Below are 21,672 nucleotides of genomic sequence, written 5' to 3'. Positions count from 1 at the left end.
AGGAGATCAAGACCATCCTGGCTAACATAGTGAAACCCTGTCTCTACTAAGAACACAAAAAATTAGCCGGGCGTGGTAGTGGTGGGCACCTGTACTCCCAGCTACCCAGCTACTCTGGAGGCTGAGGCAGGAGAATGGCGTGCACCCGGGAGGCGGAGCTTGCAGTGAGCCAAGATCGTGCCACTGCACTCCAGCCTGGGCGACAGAGGGAGACTCCGTCTCAAAAAATAAATAAATAAAAAATAATAATAATAATAATAAAAAATAAATGAATTAGTTTATCTCAGTATTCCTTTATAGTATGCAAAATAGACCCATGCAATGTATAGGCAGTGCAACTATTTTGGAAGCTAGACAAATGCAACTGCTTCATTTCTTTTCCTGTGTTTTCTATTGTTGCCTGAGCCACCAGGGCATGATTTGAAAGCCACTGATTTAATTTGCTTGACTCTGGAAGGATCTCTGGAAAGATCACACACAAAAAACCTGATGATATTAACTGCCTGGGGGGAAGAGAACTGAGCAGTTGAGGGACGGGCATGGGAGAGAGACTTCAATGTCAACCCATTTGTAGCGTTTGAATTTTAAACAATGTGAATGTATTATCTATTAAATAAATTAATTTAAAAAGAAAGTCAATTTAAAGGAGACTTTGCCCATCAACACACACACACACACACACAGACACACACACACAAATAGAGGTAATAAGTATTCAGGTGGGAAGTTAGCATAGGCTCTGAAGGTCAAGGAAATGACACTTGTGCTAACCTTTGGGAAGAAAACATGAATGAAATTTTGAAATTAGGAATGAGCATAACGTATACAGAAACAGATAGTTGCTCTAAATTATGCAGACAGTGGGGAATAACAGAAGGTTGGTAAGGAGTTCAGTGTGACTTTTATAAAATAATTTTATATTAATATATTTTTAAATGATTTTTTAATTTAAAAATAGTTTTTGCAAACACTGTCTCATTACGTCATGAGCAATGGTTCTGTTAAGAAGAATGTGCAGGCGGTATCTGTTTTATAGATGAAGAAATTGGTACTTAGGGAGACTAAATGATGTGCCTAGGGTTCTCAGCTCCCGATCCATATTTATCTATATAGATCCACATACTAAATACTAAAAGTCTTCTCTAGGTGTCCCTCAGGTGGCCCAAACTGGCTCCTCCTATAGTCCTTTATTTCAGGTAAATAGTACTGCAATTCAACCAGAAATCGAACCCAAAGAAACAGTCATCCTAGACTCTCTACCACCTCTTGTTCCCTACCCCACCTTCTATTGGTCATCAAATCATTTTTACTTTCCCTCTTAAAAGTCTCTTGATTCCAAACTAAACTGCATCATTTTACTGCCATGCCTGTAGTCCTCCTTCCCATAGCATACAATGTAAAGTCCTTGCTTTTTCACATGACATGTGAGGTCTTCCATAGTCTAACCATTGCTTCTTATCTAATGTCACTTCTTGCTATACCTGTATACATACGCTTTAGTCATATTCAACCACTTGCCATTGCCCAAATATGCAGTGTCCTTATCACCTAAAGATTTTTGGCAAATGCTGTTCCCTCTGCCTGGAATGCTCTTCTTTACTCTAACATGCCTCTCATTGCTCTGATTTCCTACGTATCCCTCAAGACTTTACTTGAAGATCAACTATTGCCAATCTAATAGAAAATAAAATTCAGGAATACTGAAAATATTAATTTTGTCTTCTAAATGCTTGTCATGTGGGCATTTGTCTCACTGATACATTTGTTTATTTACATCTCATTTGACTGGAAGCTCCTGGGTAGCAGTGATGAGCCTATTTATTATATCTCAAAAATATCACAGTGACTGACACATAAAAGGCCTACTGAAATTTTTACCAACTGGATAAATAAATGATTCACTGGGATACAAGTTGGAAGATGTTTGCTATGGTCAATGTAGATGATGATTAACATCGATATGTGCCAGGGTGGATTGTATTCTTGTTCAAAATTAGTCATCCCATCTCCTCTTCTTAATAGACAGGATGATTCATACCCATCCCACTGATGTGGGGCTTGGCTGTGTGTTGTGAGCAGATGGGATATACGCCACACCCAAACTGAAGCTTTAAAGAAGTGTTCTCAGTTTTTCCCTCTGGTAGAAGAATGGCATACCTTAGATCCAGCTTGCTCCTTCAACCTTAGGGCTGAGATGAAGAGATATGTGGGACATAGCTACAGGGAACCTTAGCTCACATGCAGTGTGAGTAAGAAATAAATTTTTGTTGTTTTGCAACCTACTGTGATAGTTGTATTTTTATCTCAGCAAAGCTGATTGATAGTTATAATGATAACGAAAGCAAGGATGTTTATAAGAAACATTCTGAATGGGTTACTTGGTTATGCTTACAAAAAGATGTTTGGAGCTTTTGGAGTTTGTTATGATGTTAGTACACCTCCATGTGGTGATATCTTGTAAGGCGATGGTGCAAACTCAGCAAAATCTCTCACACATCAAAATTAGAACTCAACAAATATTTGTTAAACCAAACTATTGAATGGGAGCTTAGATTAAAGGTCGGCACTGGAGATAAAATTTTAGATCCATAGTTATAAGATGACAGGAGTTTTTACCTAATGAAAAAAGTATGTGAACAGTACAGAATGGTGTCTAAGAATTGAGGCTTGTGGAATGCATTAGGTAGGATTTAGGAAGAGGAAAGGGAATTAAAAATGAGAATAAACAGGAAAATAGAGTGCTATTATATCACAGGGATCAGAGGAGAAAACTTACAGGAAACTTGGAGTTGTCAACAGTATCAAATGTGAAGTTGAAGCAGAAAGAGGACTGTGAAAAGATACAAGTTCTAGGATCTCTTTAATGGGGAAAGTCAACTTTCCTCAAAATTCTCCTATACCAAAATATTTCTGTCCAGCTTTTAAATAATTCTCATGGTGACATCAAATAGCTTATCAAGTCCTAAAGGGTCATGTGCTCTGCACTACAGTGACTTCATTAACCCACAATAATAGAGCTATTCCAGTCTTGTTTTGTGATGTGTTTGGCTCCTTTTTGCTTCCTGTATGACTGTTGTTTTTGTTCTTCTTTTCAACTTCCATTTTTGGCCTTTCTGCTGACTTTCATGCTGCTATATCTAGCAACATAACCCAAATTTGCCTATCTTAGGGGTACAGAACTGTTGGGTCACAGCTGTGAAAATTATTTCCTATTATTGAGGATGTGCTCTGATTCTTCTTTTTATTAGTAACAAACTTATTGTCACCTGGTGCATGTGCTCAGTGCACATGCATTTTATGCATGCTGAACTCTTGGTTTTTTTACTGTGGCCTGTTCATTTCATTGTACAATCAAAAAGTCCTACTATTTGGGGACCCATCTTGTTTTAGCTGTGTAGTGTTCTAGTTAGCTTTTCCTTACCCCTTCCTTACCGCATTCATTTCATAAATGGGGAAATAAAAATAAGTCATTCTTTTAAACAATAGTACCAGAAAAATGTAGAAATATCCTTTAATTTGCTTCTTTTAGAGCACTAACAATTTGCGAGTTCCCTGAGTGAATTTATCTGTAAAAACTAAATAGGATGGCTTGTACATATTTTGTTATACTTTTAAATTTGCTTTCCTTTTTTATATTTTATCATTACTCAATTTACATTATGTTTAACATCAAATGTGCTATTTTTGAATAGTCTGAGAGCAGAGAAGTATAAAGGCTATTGTAGTACATAATTAGTTTGATATGAGGTGTTATAAAATAATGATATATAACTGTAGTCCTAGACAGGTCAATGTTACGTTTTTAAATTGAGATCATCTAGTGAAGAACATATGTATGGCAACCACATTAAAACTCAATTTAATTAAAACTTTTTGTTGAAATGTATTAATAGCCTATGGTAGAGCTATTTAATTTAGAAAAATTACAAAGATTAATTTACAATAAAAAAGAAATTAATCAAATTATAAACATAACATTATATTAATGAAATCAAGGTTCCCAGTATTCATACATGGCTTACCATTATAACACTTCTTTCAATGTTTTCATATATGATTATTTAAAAGAGGAACAATGAAAGTTTTATTAACTTTAAATGGGAAAAAAGATTACATGTACCATCAAATTCCATTGTATGTTGTTATGATAAATGCCAACAATTTGATCTTTTCATGATTGGCAAAAATGTATAAAATACCAGTCACTAGTTGTAAAACTGATAAGAGATTGACATAGTTGCTTCCATAGATGTTTTTCTTTCTCTTCATTAGATGAACACGTTTATTTTTAGATGAGAAAATGCCCAATATTTTTGATATTTTTCTTTATAGGACTTCTAAATCAGTTATAAGATAATAAGGCAGCATTCTTCACCTTGTAGTGTCATACCAGAAAACTGAAACATATATATATATATATATATATATATATATATATATATATATGTGTGTGTGTGTGTGTGTGTGTGTGTGTGTGTGTGTGTGTATATATATATATATTTTTTTTTTCCTTAGGGTCTAAACTCCAAAGAAAGGACAACTTAAGACTCTGAGTTACTAATATTAATTTAAAACTTTAACAACACATTTTCATCATAATTATAAGTTTAGATTTGGTTCACCTAATCTTGAAGATAATATTACTGGTAACTGGGAGAAAGAATATAATTGGCTGTTAATTCTTTTTTATGGAAAAAATGGTATTTTAAAAATGAACTGTTGAGGCCAGGTGCAGTGGCTGATTCCTGTAATCCCAGCAATTTGGGAGGCCAACGTGGGCAGATCACCCGAGGTGAGGAGTTCGAGAACAGCCTGGCCAACATAGTGAAACCCCATCTCTATTAAAAATACAAAAATTGGCCAGGCATGGTGGTGAGCACTTGTAATCCCAGCTACTCAGGAGGCTGAGACAGGAGAATCAGTTGAACCTGGGAGGCAGAGGTTGCAGTGAGCCAAGATCTCGCCATTGCACTCCAGCCTGGGTGATGAGATGAAACTCCATCTCAAAAAAAAAAAAAAAAGAACTGTTGATAATGACCAATTGTCATCAATTGCCAGCAAAGAAGGCAAAACATATGCACAAAATACTCATAATTACTTGATTAGAAATTAATTTAATAATTATACTCAAAATTATGAAATGTGGATGGCCCTAATATGGAAATGAACAAAAACTCAGGCTCATCAGATCTGTTATCCATCGTGCATGGCTTCTAAAGGTTTCATTCTTATCACTTTAATGCATATATTTCTTTTGTATTTTTCAATCTACCAAATGATGCCAGTTGATCTCATCGTGTTATCTAGATACGTTACTCAAAATTATTATAAATATATATTACTTTAAATGTTTTGCTCTTCAAATGGTTGATCATTTCATCCTTGAAGCTCATATTTTCTTGGTTTTCAACCAAAATGCTCAACAATAAAGGAAAGATTAAATAACTTATGGTATGTTCATATAACAAAAAAAATGCAGTTATTGTATATTGTACATGAAAATATGTGAAGAAGGATTTTAAAACTGAGGAAAAGAAGAGATCTGTACTAGATTTGTTTAGAGTAGGTGAAACAGTCTTTTAATAGAAATTAAGCCTCTAGGGCTTCACGGAGAAGAATTTGCAGTCTGGGTCTAAAACAAGAGGTGGAATGGTCATAGTTGACAAAGTCTGGAGCATGCTTTGGGAACATAAGGCTAAACTGAAGCGGGGGGTCATTGGGACTGGAAAAGTGGGTAATTGTAAGATTAGGGAATTGAATGTGCTGTTGACATGAATATGAAAAGTCTTGGGATAGTGGCAGAAGTTCCAATGAAGAATAAGACTTTAACCTAGGTGTCAAAAATCTTTTTTTGAGATGGAGTCTCACTCTGTTCCTGAGGCTGGAGTGCAGTGGTGTGATCGCTCACTGCAACCTGTGCCTCCCAGGTTCAAGCAATTCTCCTGTCTCAGCCTCCTGAGTAGCTGGGATTACAGGTGCCCACCACCACGCCCGGCTAATTTGCTTTTTTGTATTTTTAGTAGAAACAGGGTTTCACCGTGTTGGCCAGGCTGGTCTTGAACTCCTGATCTCCAGTGAGCCGCCCGCCTCAGCCTCCCAGAATGCTGGGATTAAAGGCGTAAGCGACCATGCCTGGCCCAAAATCTTTGTGCCCTGTAGCGGGAGCAGGTTGAGAGGGCAAGAAGGAGAGATAAAGGATAGTGAGATTCAGAAGCCTAAGAAGTTCATCCTACTGGTTTGACATGGTTTGAAAGTACCCTTGGAGTTAGGAGAACGCTAGCTTCTTATTCCAGTTGGTAGCACTTGTAGTAGGGAAGAAACGGTAGTTTCTCCTATAAATAAATGCTTATAAGGATAACAGGGGAGATAGGATTTGGACAGCTAGAAAGGAATGGTAAGACACTTCAGGCAAGCAAAGTCATATGAATATTAAAGTGGAGAAGAAAAAAATGTGCAGTAATTTGATCAGATTGAGGTTTAAGGGAAAGGAATAGGGAGGCATAATTGGAGAAAAGCAACTGGCACCTGATTGTGGTGAATTTTGCTTATCACTTTGACCTGTAAGAGAGTAGTTCTCATTTGTCCCGCACCCCCATTGTAATTCACTTGATAGAGAAAAACGAAACTTAAATACAGGATATACTCTCATCAGTAATCATTATCCTACTAGAGAAATAAAACAGTTAAGTGTCATGTGCCTTAGCTTGTAACTTTATCTCTCTCTCTCTCCTAGTGATCTGAAATACTCAAGTGTGTTAGTTTCATCAGTCAGCGCAATTAGGATGCCTTGCTTTAAGCAATTGGAAACTATTGAAATTCTGTGATTTTAAAAATTCAAAAAAGGAGTTGATAAAAGCAATACTTCATGAAATTAATCTAGAAGAGGTGTTCCAAATGGATTAAACATAATATTAAGCAGGTATGAAGACTGTAGGTTGTTCAGTCACAGGAAAAGAAGACTTGACAAAGCCCAGGGATTAGTTGGAAATGATAGGTAAAAATGAAAGAATCAAATCTTCAATATAAAATAGAAAACCAACATAGCCAATGGTGAAACTGAGTTCTCAGAAGTTTGTCTTACAGGCAGGATAACATTCAAAATACTTAGCCATGTGTAAGTGGGGTCACTCATCACAGGTCATGGACAACAAATCAGAAAGGACACCAGTTATAAATAATAAGTATAACCTCTCTGGTCTAATTCCATTGAATAAGAGCTCAGCCTAAAAGATCCATATGTATATCAACCAGTCAGAAAATTAATTATGTTTTCAAAAGGAATATATTCCTTCTAAAATATTTCAGAAGCTTTCTAAAAATTGAGCTAGGTAATATGACAAAGGCCACATAGAGCTAACAAATGGATGATAATGTTCAAATGCTATTTTTTAATCCCAGGAATTCTTCCTATCCTATCTGATGTAAATTCAAGACATCAATTCTCCTAGTCTTTCCTGTTCTTTTCCCCTCCCTCTTTTTCTTCATTTATTCAACAAACATTTGGTGAACATCTAAAATTGTGCACCATGTTTCCACTCCAATAAAACAATCTACTTCTGTTGTACTTAATTTTGACCTCAGATATTTAATCTTCCCCTTTAAAGTAGACTTGATATCTTGATGATAAAGGAATAGGTAATTAATAAATAAGAATATTGCCTGCTGAGACATTAAAATGGCTTGTCATTCTTGGAAATGTTATTAACATTTGGTAGGTATAATATGCTTTCCTCACCCAATTTCATGGAATGAAAAAAAAAAAACTTTTAAGACAGAATTCTAGAAAATAATTTTTTAAGAACTAGAGCCTTTCTATGAGTTATATTTTAACTGTTCAAGTAACCCAAAGGGTTAATGTTAATATAACAAATAATCATCATTTTCAGAATATAAAAACAAAGATAAAATTTTATAAAAGTGTAAAGTGTTTATATGTATCTCTTAGAAAGCTTATGGAAATGCAGTTCACATTCACATGTGGTTTTTTTTAGTTTTTAAAAAAATTATGGTGAAATATGTGTAGCATAAAATTTACCACTTCATTTTTAACTGTGTTATTCAGTAGCATTAAGAATATTCACACTGTTACATAACCATCACCACTGTTCATCTCCAGAACTTTCTCACCTTCCCAAATTGAAACTCTGTCATGTTAAATAATAACTCTCCTTTCCCTCCAGTCCCTGGTAACCACTTTCTACTTTCTGTCTCTATGAATTTGACTATTCTAGTACCTCATGTAAGTGGAATAATAAAATACTGTGTTGCATATGCTTCTTTCAGTACTTTCTAAAGCATCTGGGCTAGACAATTGAGAATAAATGTGGTATCAATTAGTGGTATCATGCTTAATCAATTAATTAAGAATGTTATATGAGAATCAAAGTGCTTTCTCACCTCTTAATACAGGATTCAGAATTCTTTGGTTCAAAATCTGAATCTCTTTTTCCTGTTAGTTTGTAATAAAATTGAGCCCTTTATACTTTTTGGAATTTTACTTTTTTTTTTTTTTTTTTTTTTTTTTTGAGACGGAGTCTCACTCTGTCAGAATGCAGTGGTTCAATCTCAGTTCACTGCAACCTCCGCCTCCCGAGTTCAAGCGATTCTCCTGCCTCAGCCTCCTGAGTAGCAGGGATTACAGGGGCCTGCCACTACGCCCAGCTAATTTTTTGTATTTTTAGTAGAGACGGGGTTTTGCCATGTTGGCCAGGCTGGTCTCGAACTCCTTACCTCGTGATTCGCCTGCCTCGGCCTCCCAAAGTGCTGGGATTACAGGCATGAGCCACCAGGCCCGGCCTGGAATTTTACTTATAGTTAAATTACATACTTTTAACTAAAAAATGTGTAACATGAGCACTACTGATAATCCCTTTCATGATGACTATTAACTATGTCCTGAGCACCTTAGATACTTTATCTCATTTTACTCTTCACGACAACTCAATGAAGCATGTAATGACCAGTTTTCTAAGAACGGAAATCAAGACTGAGAGACTTTCAGTAAGTTGTTCAAGGCCACACAGCTGTTAAAAGCAAAGCCAGGAATTGAACACAGGTCTGTGGCTCAAAAGCTCACACATACACTCTACTGTTAACTAAACAATGATATGATAAAGACAAGAAACATCCTTTTCTGAACCCAAACTTTTGGAAATATATAATATCCAATGTATTTCTTCTTTACAGAAATGTTTAACAGCAATGTCTGCTTCAATATGATGTCAAGAAATACAGTATTAAAATAAATATTTTAAATCACCTCAAACACCAATTATGCCTTGCTTACAATCATGAAGAAATAGAATTTAAAATGAAGAAACGTTGTGTTCATTTGTAAATAACATATTGCAGCCAACTGTTTCTTAATTGCTCAGACAGTTGATAAATAATCCAGCCCTGCTGCTCTCCACAGACAATTTGCTTTGGATCAGACCAGGCAATTCAAACAACACTAATTACAGTGAAACCCTTTTATATGAATTTCTGTTTGTCATGGGGCAGAAAGAGTTAAGGCACTTTTTTCTGATTTTTGCCTGAAACATAACAATTATTACCTGGGCTCAAGTTATACTGAATAAATTTCGGTTGAATAAAAATGGATAAAGTTGTATATCATGTTAAAAGTATGTATCTCATTGCTTTTATTATTTGTTGTACAGTCATGAATTATTTTAATTTTATATTTTTAATTAAAAGATAGAACAGATGGGGAAGCTTTATTTAAATAATATTTTCATTGAACTAAGCTACGTTGTTGAATGATTTGCTGTAACAGAAAATTGTGTATTAATATATAGATGTGTCTTTACTGGAGAGAAACCAACACTTCAGGAAGTCTTCACTATACCAAGGGATTCGCTGTAACATGATATCATTGTATTTATGATTTTATGGTGTTAAAATGAATATTAAATGAAACAAAATTCCCAAGGATTACTCAGGAGGCAGCTAAGTACATAACATTTTGCATAGATGGTTGGAAGGCACAATTTTGCTCCATCACTGCATCCATATCCTTGAACGATTTCGACTGAAGGCAGGATTTCTTTGAATTTTTCATTAAACCAGACGTCTTGAAATATGAATTCCTTTTATGTTTCTGTGAGTTTTGGCTAAAAGAACCCCAGTGAATAAATCATACAATACTACATGTCACCAGCACTTGTGAATATTTCTGCTTTGTTATTCTATTCTCAGTAGAGCACCATTGATTATCAAACTCAGCGGAGAGCATTTTATGATCATATATCTCCATTAGCTCCTAGTTTGACTACCATAGATTTTTCTGGTTAAGCTTGCATTATGTATTAGGAAGCCTATCTCTTCAATACAACGTTTGATTTCATTTTTCTATGGCTAGAACTCTTATTATGTATTATGTATAAAGATTCTTATCTTTTATATGTAAAAATAGGCTGCACTGTCTTTGTGTAACTGAAATGTATGCCATCTTTTTTTCTTGATTCACAGGTAGCATATTATACTATGATGATGAATCTCTACAATGCAATGGCTGTCAGGGTAAATATTTCTTCACTTGTTAAACAAATGAAAAGTCAATTGTGCCCTGAATTCGCTTTTAATAAAATGAGCAAAGCAGAATAATGCAAATTTGATTGATATGCTAATGGTAAAGAGAGAAAGAGTATGTAGTTAAAAAGTTAGTTATGCTAAATAATCTTGGCAGTATTAAAAATTAGAGTAAAATGTAAAACATGTAATTATAAATGCTTATGTTTTAGAATGTTAAATATCTCTGAGCCATAACTAGAGAAAGACTTAAATATTAATGAAGCAATGTATTAGTTTCCATATGTCATATAGAATACATTGTGATAAATAGATGAACATGGTTCTGGAATATAAGATTCCTGCCCAATACAAATCAATTAGAAATTATTCATATGATTTAACAGTAATGAAGTCAGTTTCCAGCTTAGAAGTTTTATTTCTATCATTTCTGTATTCATTTTTACTGTGTTGTTTTCCTAATAGAAAACTGAATTTAGCAATTATGGAGCTTGAACTCGGTTTCTGTACTGATCTTGGGAACGTACACAACAAAAATACTATTTCTTTTGTTTCAGACAATATGACAATAATCTAATTGCTAAGCTATTATAAATGGAGAAATTTCTTAAGTGAATTTCATTAGTGTCCTTAAAATCTATGTTGCCTTATATTCTTTTTCATTAATCTGTTAGTTCTTCTGCAAATAATGGATTTTATTTTGAGTGAGGCATGGTAGTAAAATTCTTTCAGAAAGTGCTGGAGTGAACCATAGTGGGTAAGATAACATTATTTTGACTCTGTATTTTGCTTTAGAAAGAGGCTCTTTCCTTTTCAGGTGAGTGTGCTGGTAGTCTAGCCGGCTCACTCTAGTATTTCTTCATCCTCCTCTCTGCTTGCTCTCCTGGAGTTTGAGGAAAAATATAAAAGGAAGAAGTAGATCTTCCTGCTGCTTCTCTTGAGCCAGAGGCAGATACTCTAGCTGCAATGGGCTATTTACCTTTCTCAGTAATATTCATACAGGAAAACAATTTTTCTCTTTTAATGGGAATACTTTGGACTGGGGATTTCAGAGATTTTGTACTGCTTTGCTATAAACCTAACCTCAGAGACTAAAACACCATTGATTATTTTCTGCTTACTTCATGTCAGATGTGTCTCCAAAGTAAAAAGTCATAGATGACTGAGAACTAAAGCAGTTAATGACCATTTAGCTATCTCCACTGGTCACCAGGGGAGATTGTAGAAGAATATTCTTCCTCTCTTCTGTGCTACTAGGGAGAAGCACAGAAGATAGGGTTAGAAAGGTGTGTACTTTTGTGTATTATTTCACCACAAACCTTCATATCGAGTTCTGGTCTGACTTATTAAGGTTTCTTTTTCCTAGACTAAACATATGTAAGAAATTCACATCAATACAAGTCCTTCAGAAGGCAGTTTTTTACTTATTCCAGCATATACTAAAAGCTCAATTTTCCAATAGTATCATCCAATGTCAATTTATCTTTGATTAATGTCAATGGACAACGTTGAATTTTACCTGAGTCTTGTGATCCTGGAAAACAACAAAGGTTAAGAAATCCCCACACCTGGCTGGGTGTGGTGGCTCACACCTATAATCCCGGCACTTTGGGAGGCCAAGGCAGTTGGATCACCTGAGGTCAGGAGTTCGAGGCCAGCCTGGGCAACATGGTGAAACCCCACGTCTACTAAAAGTACAAAAATTAGCTAGGCATGGTGGTGGGCACCTGTAGTCTCAGCTACTCAGGAGATTGAGGCGGAGAATCCCTTGAGCACGGGAGGCGGAAGTTGCAGTGAGCCGAGATCCCACCACTGTACTCCGGTCTGGGTGATAGAGCAAGAATCCGTCTCAGAAAAAAAAAAAAAAAAAGAGAAAGAAAAAGAAATCCCCACACCCTTTTCTGTTTTAGAAACAGCTTACTGCAAAATAATAATAATAATAATAATAATAATAATAAAAGAAAAAGGAAAAAAGTTACTCTTCCCTTGTATCAATTAGATATATACAGGGATGCCCCACTTTTTTACCTATGACAAGGCCAGGTGCATTCCCTCCAAATTTCCATTCTTTACCTCACAAATGATTAGCTGAATTGCTTGTTCCTACTGATCAATTGGAACAAAATGTCTGTTAACCAATCTGTGATTTAGCTTCTCTCCCTCCTCTACGTCCCTGAGCCTTGGCCAGCATGTAACATCTTAACGTCCTCTCCTGATAATAGACTGACTTTAGGATAAAAGATTCTCTGATCTGCTATTCAATCATGCCACCCTTTTATCCCACTTCTCCACCTTAGACTCCTTCTAGCCTTGTTTTACTTTCCTAGAAAGGAAAAATTCTTTGTGCCTTACTCTTGACTTGCTTATAAATCTTGTGGTCAAAGTGCTCTCCCTATTGCAAACTGCCTCTGAAGATTGCAGTAGTCACCCTCCCACTTCCTCTTTCAATACTCCTTTCAAATAAAGTCTCTCCCTTGTAATTCTGGATCCTTTTTCCCTTCCCCTTCCTTTCTCTTATGCTTCCCTCTGCTCCCCTCCCTACCTCTCCTGTCCACTCCTATCCTCTTCTTATTGCCTTTTCTCTCTGACACAACATTTTGGGATATCAGAGTAAGGGTGGGAATGCAGTAGGGATTAAAGTGAGGGGAGGGAAGACTTAGCATTTACCTGGAGGTTGGAACAGTCCACTTAGTGACACTCAGAAATTTCTGCGAGGCTGTGTGGAGCACATAAATATTACTATGGGAAATTTCTAATGGAGACATTTCTCTAACAAAGAAGTTCAAAGTCACTCTTTAGAGGTTTGAGATGGGTTAACCTGGTAGTAGACTATGTGCTACTTCATGTTCCTAAGTTGAGGAATCAGGAATGAGGCTCACTGGCATAAAGACCATAAATGATTCCATAACAATGATAAGTTTATATTGGTTGATCCAAGTGACCAGTAACCAGAACTGAATCCATCAGTGGACTCCAACCAATTTATTTGTAAGTGGATTTTTGCAAGATGGTGCTCTTAAAATTCTGCTACTTGGAAGAGTGAGTGGCCAAAGAAACCAATGTGTGGCCCAGATACCTTTGTGTTGTGTACATCTGAAGATTACAATCCTAACTGGATACCAGTAGCTGAAGTTTTATTTCTAATACATACAAATCTGCTTTTTCAGTTCATAAGCTGCCTGGTAACTTAGTTCAAAATTAGAAGTGATTTAAACATGAATGACGAGTGTTCAAAAGAAAGAATCTCTAAGGGTAACAGATAACTACCAAATATCTATATGGCCAATCATATCCAGACAGATATATAGGTACCCAAATTATGAATAAGACCTTCATGAACGACATATAAGAACAAAACTTTTGTCTTAATTTTCCTTATGAATAAAGCCTATTGTAAGTTATATATATTTGGCTATTGATTGCTACCATGACAACTAAAATGTATTCAATTGTCAAAGAGGCTAGTGGAACATTTCTGAAGTGGCAGGAGTTTTACAAATTTATTTATAGCCTATCCATCCCTAAATAGATATCACTCTTTTGTAATGAAGAACAAATTATATGTATGTGATTTTCTTTTATGTAATATATATTAATATCCGGATTTGCTGCATTTAGTTTTAAAGGGTCACCTTTTCTCTAAAGACTTTATGATGCCCCTACCCCTGCAGAATTCATCACTTTCCTTTTTTATGTTCCTGTTTTACCATCGACATACTTCTGTTATAGAACCTGTAACATTTTATTATCCTTACTAATTTACATGCCTGTCTCCACCCCACCACCTCCTGCCCCCCTACACACTGTAAGTCTCTTGAGGCCCAGATCCTTTCTTCTTCATCTTTGTATCTTCAATGCTTGGCTTATAGTAGGTGGTTAAATAAATATCCCTGAATAAATCAATGAATGCTGGCCCATTCTTTCCTAAACAAGGAGTAAAAAAAGTCCTTTACTTTAACACATTTTTTCTAAGTTTCAAAGCGCGTTTGTTGCAAACTATTTAAGCCTTTGCTGGGGGATCTCTAAGCCTTTTTTGATTATCTGACTATACTATAATGATGTAGATAAACTGGACTTGCTAAGGTAAAATTCAGTTTGCACAGTTCATATGTAAATGGAAGACTTCACGAGATTCAGGATTTTGCTGAAGTGTCATAACGCATACGGATTTGAAGGAGGTTTGCTATGATATAAGCTGCTGTCAGAACCCACAGTATGCCTTTACAAAACCCCTGTTGCTGATTTGCTGCTAGGCCAGTGACAGTCAATTAATATAGCAATAAATTGCTCAGTAAATTTTTATCTTAGCTCCTGGGGCCCTATTCCTCCTGTTTCTCTGTGACACTTTATTTCCTTTTTAGTCTTCAATTTGACTTTACTCCAGTTAGAGTTCTGCTTTTCTTCCAGCATCTTTTCTACTCCATTGTAGATCCTATTTAAATTTGGCCCCCAACTTTTATTTTCAGTTCTCTTTCTTTGAACAGCTGTTAGTATCTTATGCAAACGCCATGAGCTGATTCCGTTGCATAAGTCATTTCTCTCCCTCTACCATCTAGATGTACAATTGTATATCTTCTGACAGCCTTGTGTAAAACTGACCCTCCATTTTCTATATAGCGAGCACTTGGATGTCATCTTAGCCCTCCAAATACTGGGCTTAGAGAGTCCGGTTTCTGACAATATTATAAAGATGAGGGTAGGAATTACTTATGTGGGGAAAACCCATTTAAAAATATCCCCAAGTAGTAGAGTTAGTGGAATTATTTTTTCCATCCTAAGGTCTATTTCTTGTCCCTTTTTCCCATTACCTTGATTCATAGTTTTCAATATTTAGTGTTTTCTCTTGCTTATGGCTTTTGCTGATTGGCTGACCCCATCCAGGAAGAAGTCTGTTGTACAAACGACATATATCTTATACTCAATTCTTACATTTGTAGGGGGAAAATAACCCAGGACCAAGATTACATGCATTCAGCCTCAACCTTGTTGCTGACGTCTCTATTTTTCCAATAGAATGACTCCAGATTCTGAAACTTATTCTCAGAGAATAAATAGCTATAGCTGGGGGATACCACCAGCTATACAGTCAGTGTACTGTAGTCAAACTGACTGACAGTGAGGAAGCAAGGATTTAAAAAAGGTAACTTCCCAGATTCTGAACTTGTTAGGCTGAGCTCCGGCCAGACTTCAGTGGATTCTGTTTCCTTGGTTCTCTCTCTTTCTAAGGACTTCTTATTTTATTTATGCCCTCTTCTAGATCAATGCTCCTTTGATTTGTGATGCAGGATTTTTCTTGGTCCTTTTGCAGGGATTATAGCAGGAGGTGCCTCATCGACTTGGCCTGCCTGGCTGTGCCTGGCTTGTGCTCCAGCCACTGGCTGCTGCGACTGCACGCTCAATCCCTGGCTGGAGAGTGTGTATGAGCAAGTGAGTGCAGGGTCCGTCCAGCCATTCTCAACACCAGCACAGGGGCAGGTTCCATGCAGGGCTTGCGGCTGGACTAGGTGTGTTGTCCAAGGGGAATGCGGTGGTGCCCAAGCAGAGGTGCCCACAACCCAAAGCCCCAGAAGGGGTGTTACAACAGGCTAATTATCTCCTTTAGTTCTGCCATCTGCAGCTGGATGGATGGTGGTGTGTTAACAGCTGGGTCAGTCGCTTGCCCTGCTCTGGCCTGCGGCTCCGGGGCTGGTTTGGCCCCACCATTGCTTCCTATGATGTGGAGCAGCTGCCCGAAGGTGGTCTCTCACCTGAAGTTGGGTCATCTCCCCCAGTGTGACTGAGTCTGGGATTTTTATAGGCACAGGATAGGGGAGCAGGGAGCTGTAGGTAGTATTGGAAAAGGCAATTGCTGAGTGGGTAAAAAACATTATCGAGAAAGAACCAAGTGGGAAAGGGCAGGCAAACAAGAACAGAAGTTCTCACTCTGGGTCGTGGGTTTTATCTGGAACCTGCAGTCTGGTCTTTCAGCCTTCCGGCTGTTTTTGGCTTAAAGGTGGGGTTTCACTGCTGAGGCATTTGTCTGACTCCTGCCGCAATTATATGGGTATGTTGAGCTTTGTAGAGAAGGAGGATGGAGAGTAGATTAGTAATGTTCCAAGAGTGAGATTACAGTTTGTTAGAATGTGGGAGGAACATTAGACTTTTTTTTTCCTACATGGGATATAACACTGTGAAATTCAGTTTTCAACTGAATGCCCTGCAATTCTCCTGAAACATAGTTGTTTCTTTAATAAAGTTTACACTAATGTTCGTAAATTCGAAAGACTAATCTGTCCACTTCAACTTTGTTTTAGTGTGCAATTCATACTTTTGACATCAGTTTCTGATATGAAATGTTCATTGTCTTGTAGTATCCTACGAAGAGTTCAATTATGAGTAAATTATTGTGGCTGCTAATTTTTGAAAAACAAAATGGATCTCTGAAGCTAGGCAAGAAAAAGATTGCTATGTCATGTATTGTCAAATCTTGGTAGGTCAGAAGCACTGGTAAATAATAATAATGAATTAACAATTGTACAGCAGTTACTACTTTCCAGGCACCATTCTAAATATTTTAAATATTTTAACTATTCTCTGTAATCATCATAACCAATTCTCTGAGGTATAGATATCATTAAGATTACAATTTAAAAAATGAGGAAAGGGAATCACAGAAAGGTATCTTGCCCCAAATCACACAGCTAGTAAGTCATAGTGTTAGACATTGAACCCAAGAGGTCTGGCACTCACATTTCTGTCATTGCTGGTCACTTGTAATCTTGGCTTTACTTCCAATCCTCTTTTTCTGAAAATATGGAAGAGAACAACTATACTGACCTAGACTGAGCTCTTAGGGACATTTCATTACTCATACCCTGTTTTCTTGGAAAACTGACCTCGTGGCCTGATAATTCATGAGCATCCTTATTGGTAGTACATTTCATGCAGGAATTCTAAATTAAGTGACAATTAGCTAAGGAGTATGTTGAGGCATTCCAATGCAGTATCACATGCTTCCCCTTGTAGACAGAATTAGATGGCCCATGACGAAAAACCTCACCATCTAAAAGAATATTCAGGCTGTGGCCTCCCCCATTCCTATTGCCAGCTTCAGGATTTGTCATCCATCATAAGCCTAGATGAAACACCCTTCCTGTTCCAATTTTAAATGGATTTTTGTGTAGGATGTAACAAATGATAACAAAGAGAATTCATCATTTCTTTGCTGGTTGAAGTCCAAGGTGTAGATCACACAGATTTTTGAAATTTAAAAGTCTGTGTTTAGTTTCATTTATACCTCTACCATGCCTGTTTCGGACCCTGAAGCATCAATGGAAAAGAAAAGGGACTCTAACATTTTTGAAACATTAGGAACAATCACAAAATTGTTATTAGGACTGAAAAAGTCAACTTCTGTTTCTAAATTAATGTTTAGAGTATAGTAGTCTTCAATAAACTAAACATAATGGGGACATATAATCTGTCACAGACCTTGGAATGTAACGAAGGTAAACTTTATAGGAAATATTTATTCCTTTTAATGACTTTGAAAAGCCTCCTTTGTATCATGTCGTACATCTTGACGCTTCCTTTGCCTGTCTGCCCTAAAACAACTGGAGCAATATCACATGAATGCAAATTTCAGGAAGTGCTGGTATGCAGCATCTTAGAGATCTCTCTTATAAAATGAATTCTGTCATACATTTTTATCTTAGTTTCAAAGATCTATGAGGAATGAAAAAAATGGTAATAATCAAAAGCTTACAGAGTGTTAAAGAACTGCAGATGTAATTAATTGTTTCAAGTAAAATTCCTTTTACCCTGAAATCCCCGTACTAGTTATTGATCAATCACCTATACTTACTTAGTGAAATTCCACTGGAATCTGCAGTTTCAACTGATTCTTTATTATTTTAAATTATTTGACTTGATTATAGTGCCCCCAAACAATTTTTTTCAGATTGAAATGCTCACATTTAGGGAAACAGAAGCAATAGTAACAGGAGAAACAGTGGAACAAAGGTCATTTAAACAACAAATTTGCCAAATAACATCACTTTATTGGCTTATTTCCCCTTAGAGCTTTCTCCATATATAATAAAAATTTTAATTTATAAAAATTAATCTAACCTGATATATCAAATAACCATTTTCTTTTGTTTCCCACTTGTGTCTAAAATACAAAAAAAAAAAAGTTAGAAAAGATTATATGGTGGCTTTACTTAAAAATGATTAAATATGTATCAGATATATAAAGATTCATCTCAATCCCTTAAAGTACTTATAATACTATTTTCATATTTATAATACTATGAAGTAAGCATTTGTATTTAGAATAATGACCCTAAGATTACATAGTTAGAGATAGATAAGTAAATTAATTCAGAAAAAGGATATGGAAGGTCTTTTATATGCTAGACATTATGTTATGCTTCTGGGCATAAAGAATGAATAACAGTTTTATTTATACAAAAAAAAGTATCCCAAAATATCAGCCTTGGGAAGAAAAGAAGGGGCCATCTGGACAACAACAAGCTTTTACCTGATGAAGGAATAGATATTAATGTTCCATCCTAATGTAAAAGTATATTTCTTCCTCCCTCCTCCTACTTCTAGTACCAATATCATTGTGAAATGATTAAATAGATTTGTAGAGAAAGGAAGTATAAGGCCAGTGAGAGTGGGGAAACAGAATATTAAAGAGAGGAAACTGCACATTTAATAATTATCCAGAATCTTTTGCTAAAAATATCTAGTTAAGATTTTCACATATACGTCCAATATGTGTGAAACTATATTTTCATATGATAATATTTTATGTATAAATATAAATGGTTGTGATGTGACAATGCAGTGATACCTAGAATGAAAACTTGGGTTATATTACTACTTTTTACATTCCTGATCTTTGAAGATTTAGTAAACCCGCATTTCTGTGCTCACTGTATAGTCTTTTTTAGAATGTTGAGCATTCTAATGAAAGTATAATTATGGATAACTGAGTTCTACTTCTGTGCTCTCATATACATTTAGAGCATTAATACTGGGTGAGCTATCATCAAGGAATTTGTTTTCCATGCCTTCATTTTTCTTTTTCTTTTTTTTTTTCTTGAGACGGAGCCTCGCTCTGTTACCCAGGCTGGAGTGCAGTGGTGCAATCTCGGCTCACGGCTCACTGCAACCTCTGCCTCCCAGGTTCAAGCTACTCTCCTGCCTCAGCCTCCGGAGTAGCTGGGATTACAGGTTCCTGTCACCACACCCAGCTAATATTTTGTATTTTTAGTTGAGATGGGGTTTCACCATGTTGGCCAGGCTGGTCTCGAACTTCTGAACTCATGATCCGCCCACCTCAGCCTCCCAAAGCGCTGGGATTACAGGCATGAGCCACGGCTCCCAGCCCCGTGTCTTCATTTTTCATGTTAAGAGAGAAGATATTTTTTCTTTTAGTGTCGTTAAGGTTACTATAGATTTTCAGGAATAAAAGTAAACCCAATGGAGGGAAAATCTTTTCTATGGCAGATGGTTTTTAATATATCAAGGTTTTGCCATTTGTTTTAGTGCTTAAAATAAACATTATTTATAAGACCACTTACATTTTGATGTTACTTAATGAGGAATATGCATCATTGATTTGACTAGCTTAAGAGGTCATTTAGAACTTGCCCGTTAACAAGCTGTAATCTGCTGAGCACACAATGACTTTGTTGAAAATTATCTATTCAGAGCTGATCAATGACAATAATTGTTTTATACCAATCACTTTTGAAAGTTGCTAATTACTTTGAAGGACATGAATACAAGTCATTTTTCTTTCTTTCTTTTTTTTTTTTTTTTGAAGTCATAACCCATTCACCTTGAAATTAAGAAGAAATGTTATAAAAAATCATCTTGCTGCTTGAAAGTACATTTAAAAAAATTAAAAGTCTATTTACTAGTACTGGAATATTAACAGAATATTTAGGCAAAATTTAAGATGTCATTTGTTTCTGTAATAGAAAATATAGTACAGTCTCATCTATATTGTATTTTACAATATCAGTTAGCTATTAGTTAAACTAGTCTCCCTATAATATAAGAAAATACCATATTTTAAACTAAAGAACACGCATATACTCTCTCTCTTTATACAATATATATGTAAGGTGTTTTAGTGGAAAGAGTGGGCTTTGAAGTAAGACAAACCTGGGTTTGTATTCTGACTTTCCATTTACTGTTTTACTGGTTATGTGACCCTAGCAAATTACTTAACCTCAGTTTCTTCATTTTTAACATGGAGATCATGCCCTGTTCACAAGGATATTGTGAGAATAAAAGCAGTTAGCATAATACCTGGCACATTCATGGAGCTCAATAAATTTTAGATCCTTCATTTCACTGATGGCAGCTTCTTCACTCACTCAAATGCTGTTTCCTCCAGATCTTTTTATCCACTCATCTCTAAGAAAGCCACTTAAAGACTGATTGATTATACTTTAGTGTGGATGAGTTTTAATTTGTTACCTTAACCATCACTTACTTATTACATTCTTTAATATCCAATTTTGAATAAAAGGAATTATCTTGGAGAGGAATTTTAGCCAGCCTTTGGAGAGATGCGTAGGGTGTCAGGACATTAGAATGTTTTCTGAAAGCATACCAGTTGTAGTCTCTCTAGACATGGTTGGTGCTGTTTCCAATAGTTGCTGGGTTTGGAGAAGGAAAGAGCCCATGTTGTTGCATTTTTTCTGTTTTAATTACAAGAAACTCTTCTTATTTGCACACAAATCTTTCAGCCAATTTCAGTTTTTTTCCTTTAACATCTCTTTCTTAGAAATGGGAATATCCACTTCTCTGATATTACCAAATCATAAACCCCCATCATTCTTCCTTCCTCACAGTATGCCAACATGCATCTTTTGTGTTTTCTGGCACATTTAATCTTATTTTATTTGTAATTTAATGATATTTTAATGTGATAGGTACCCTCTCCCTTAATACTATTTGATATCTTAATATTTTCCTATGCAACTTGAATAACTTCTGTTGCTGATGATGGATTTCCTGTCAGTACACGTATTTACAAGTGTTCCCTTCATTAATAAAATTGTTACTGTATATACAGTAAAAGTATACTGAAACATTTGAAGCCATCCAACCAGCTATAAGACCTTAGGCAATTAGTTA

The 21,672-nt window shown here is 35.9% G+C and overlaps 1 protein-coding gene across 2 annotated transcripts in view; it reads left to right on the top strand.

Moving 5' to 3' along the window:
- SPATA17 (spermatogenesis associated 17) overlaps positions 1 to 21,672 on the top strand; it is a 228,590-nt gene that overhangs the window by 27,176 nt on the left and 179,742 nt on the right. For both annotated transcript variants that reach the window (XR_001895561.2, XM_003893103.4), the window contains exon 4: positions 10,471 to 10,521. Coding sequence is in view for 1 of the 2 variants with exons in the window: in XM_003893103.4 (XP_003893152.2) it covers positions 10,471 to 10,521 (51 nt within the window). In the remaining variant the exon portion in view is untranslated. The remainder of the gene's footprint in view (positions 1 to 10,470; positions 10,522 to 21,672) is intronic.

The sequence above is a fragment of the Papio anubis genome, chromosome 1 (assembly GCF_008728515.1).
Source record: "Papio anubis isolate 15944 chromosome 1, Panubis1.0, whole genome shotgun sequence".
Classification (NCBI taxonomy): domain Eukaryota; kingdom Metazoa; phylum Chordata; class Mammalia; order Primates; family Cercopithecidae; genus Papio; species Papio anubis.
This window is presented reverse-complemented; position numbering and strand designations above follow the sequence as displayed.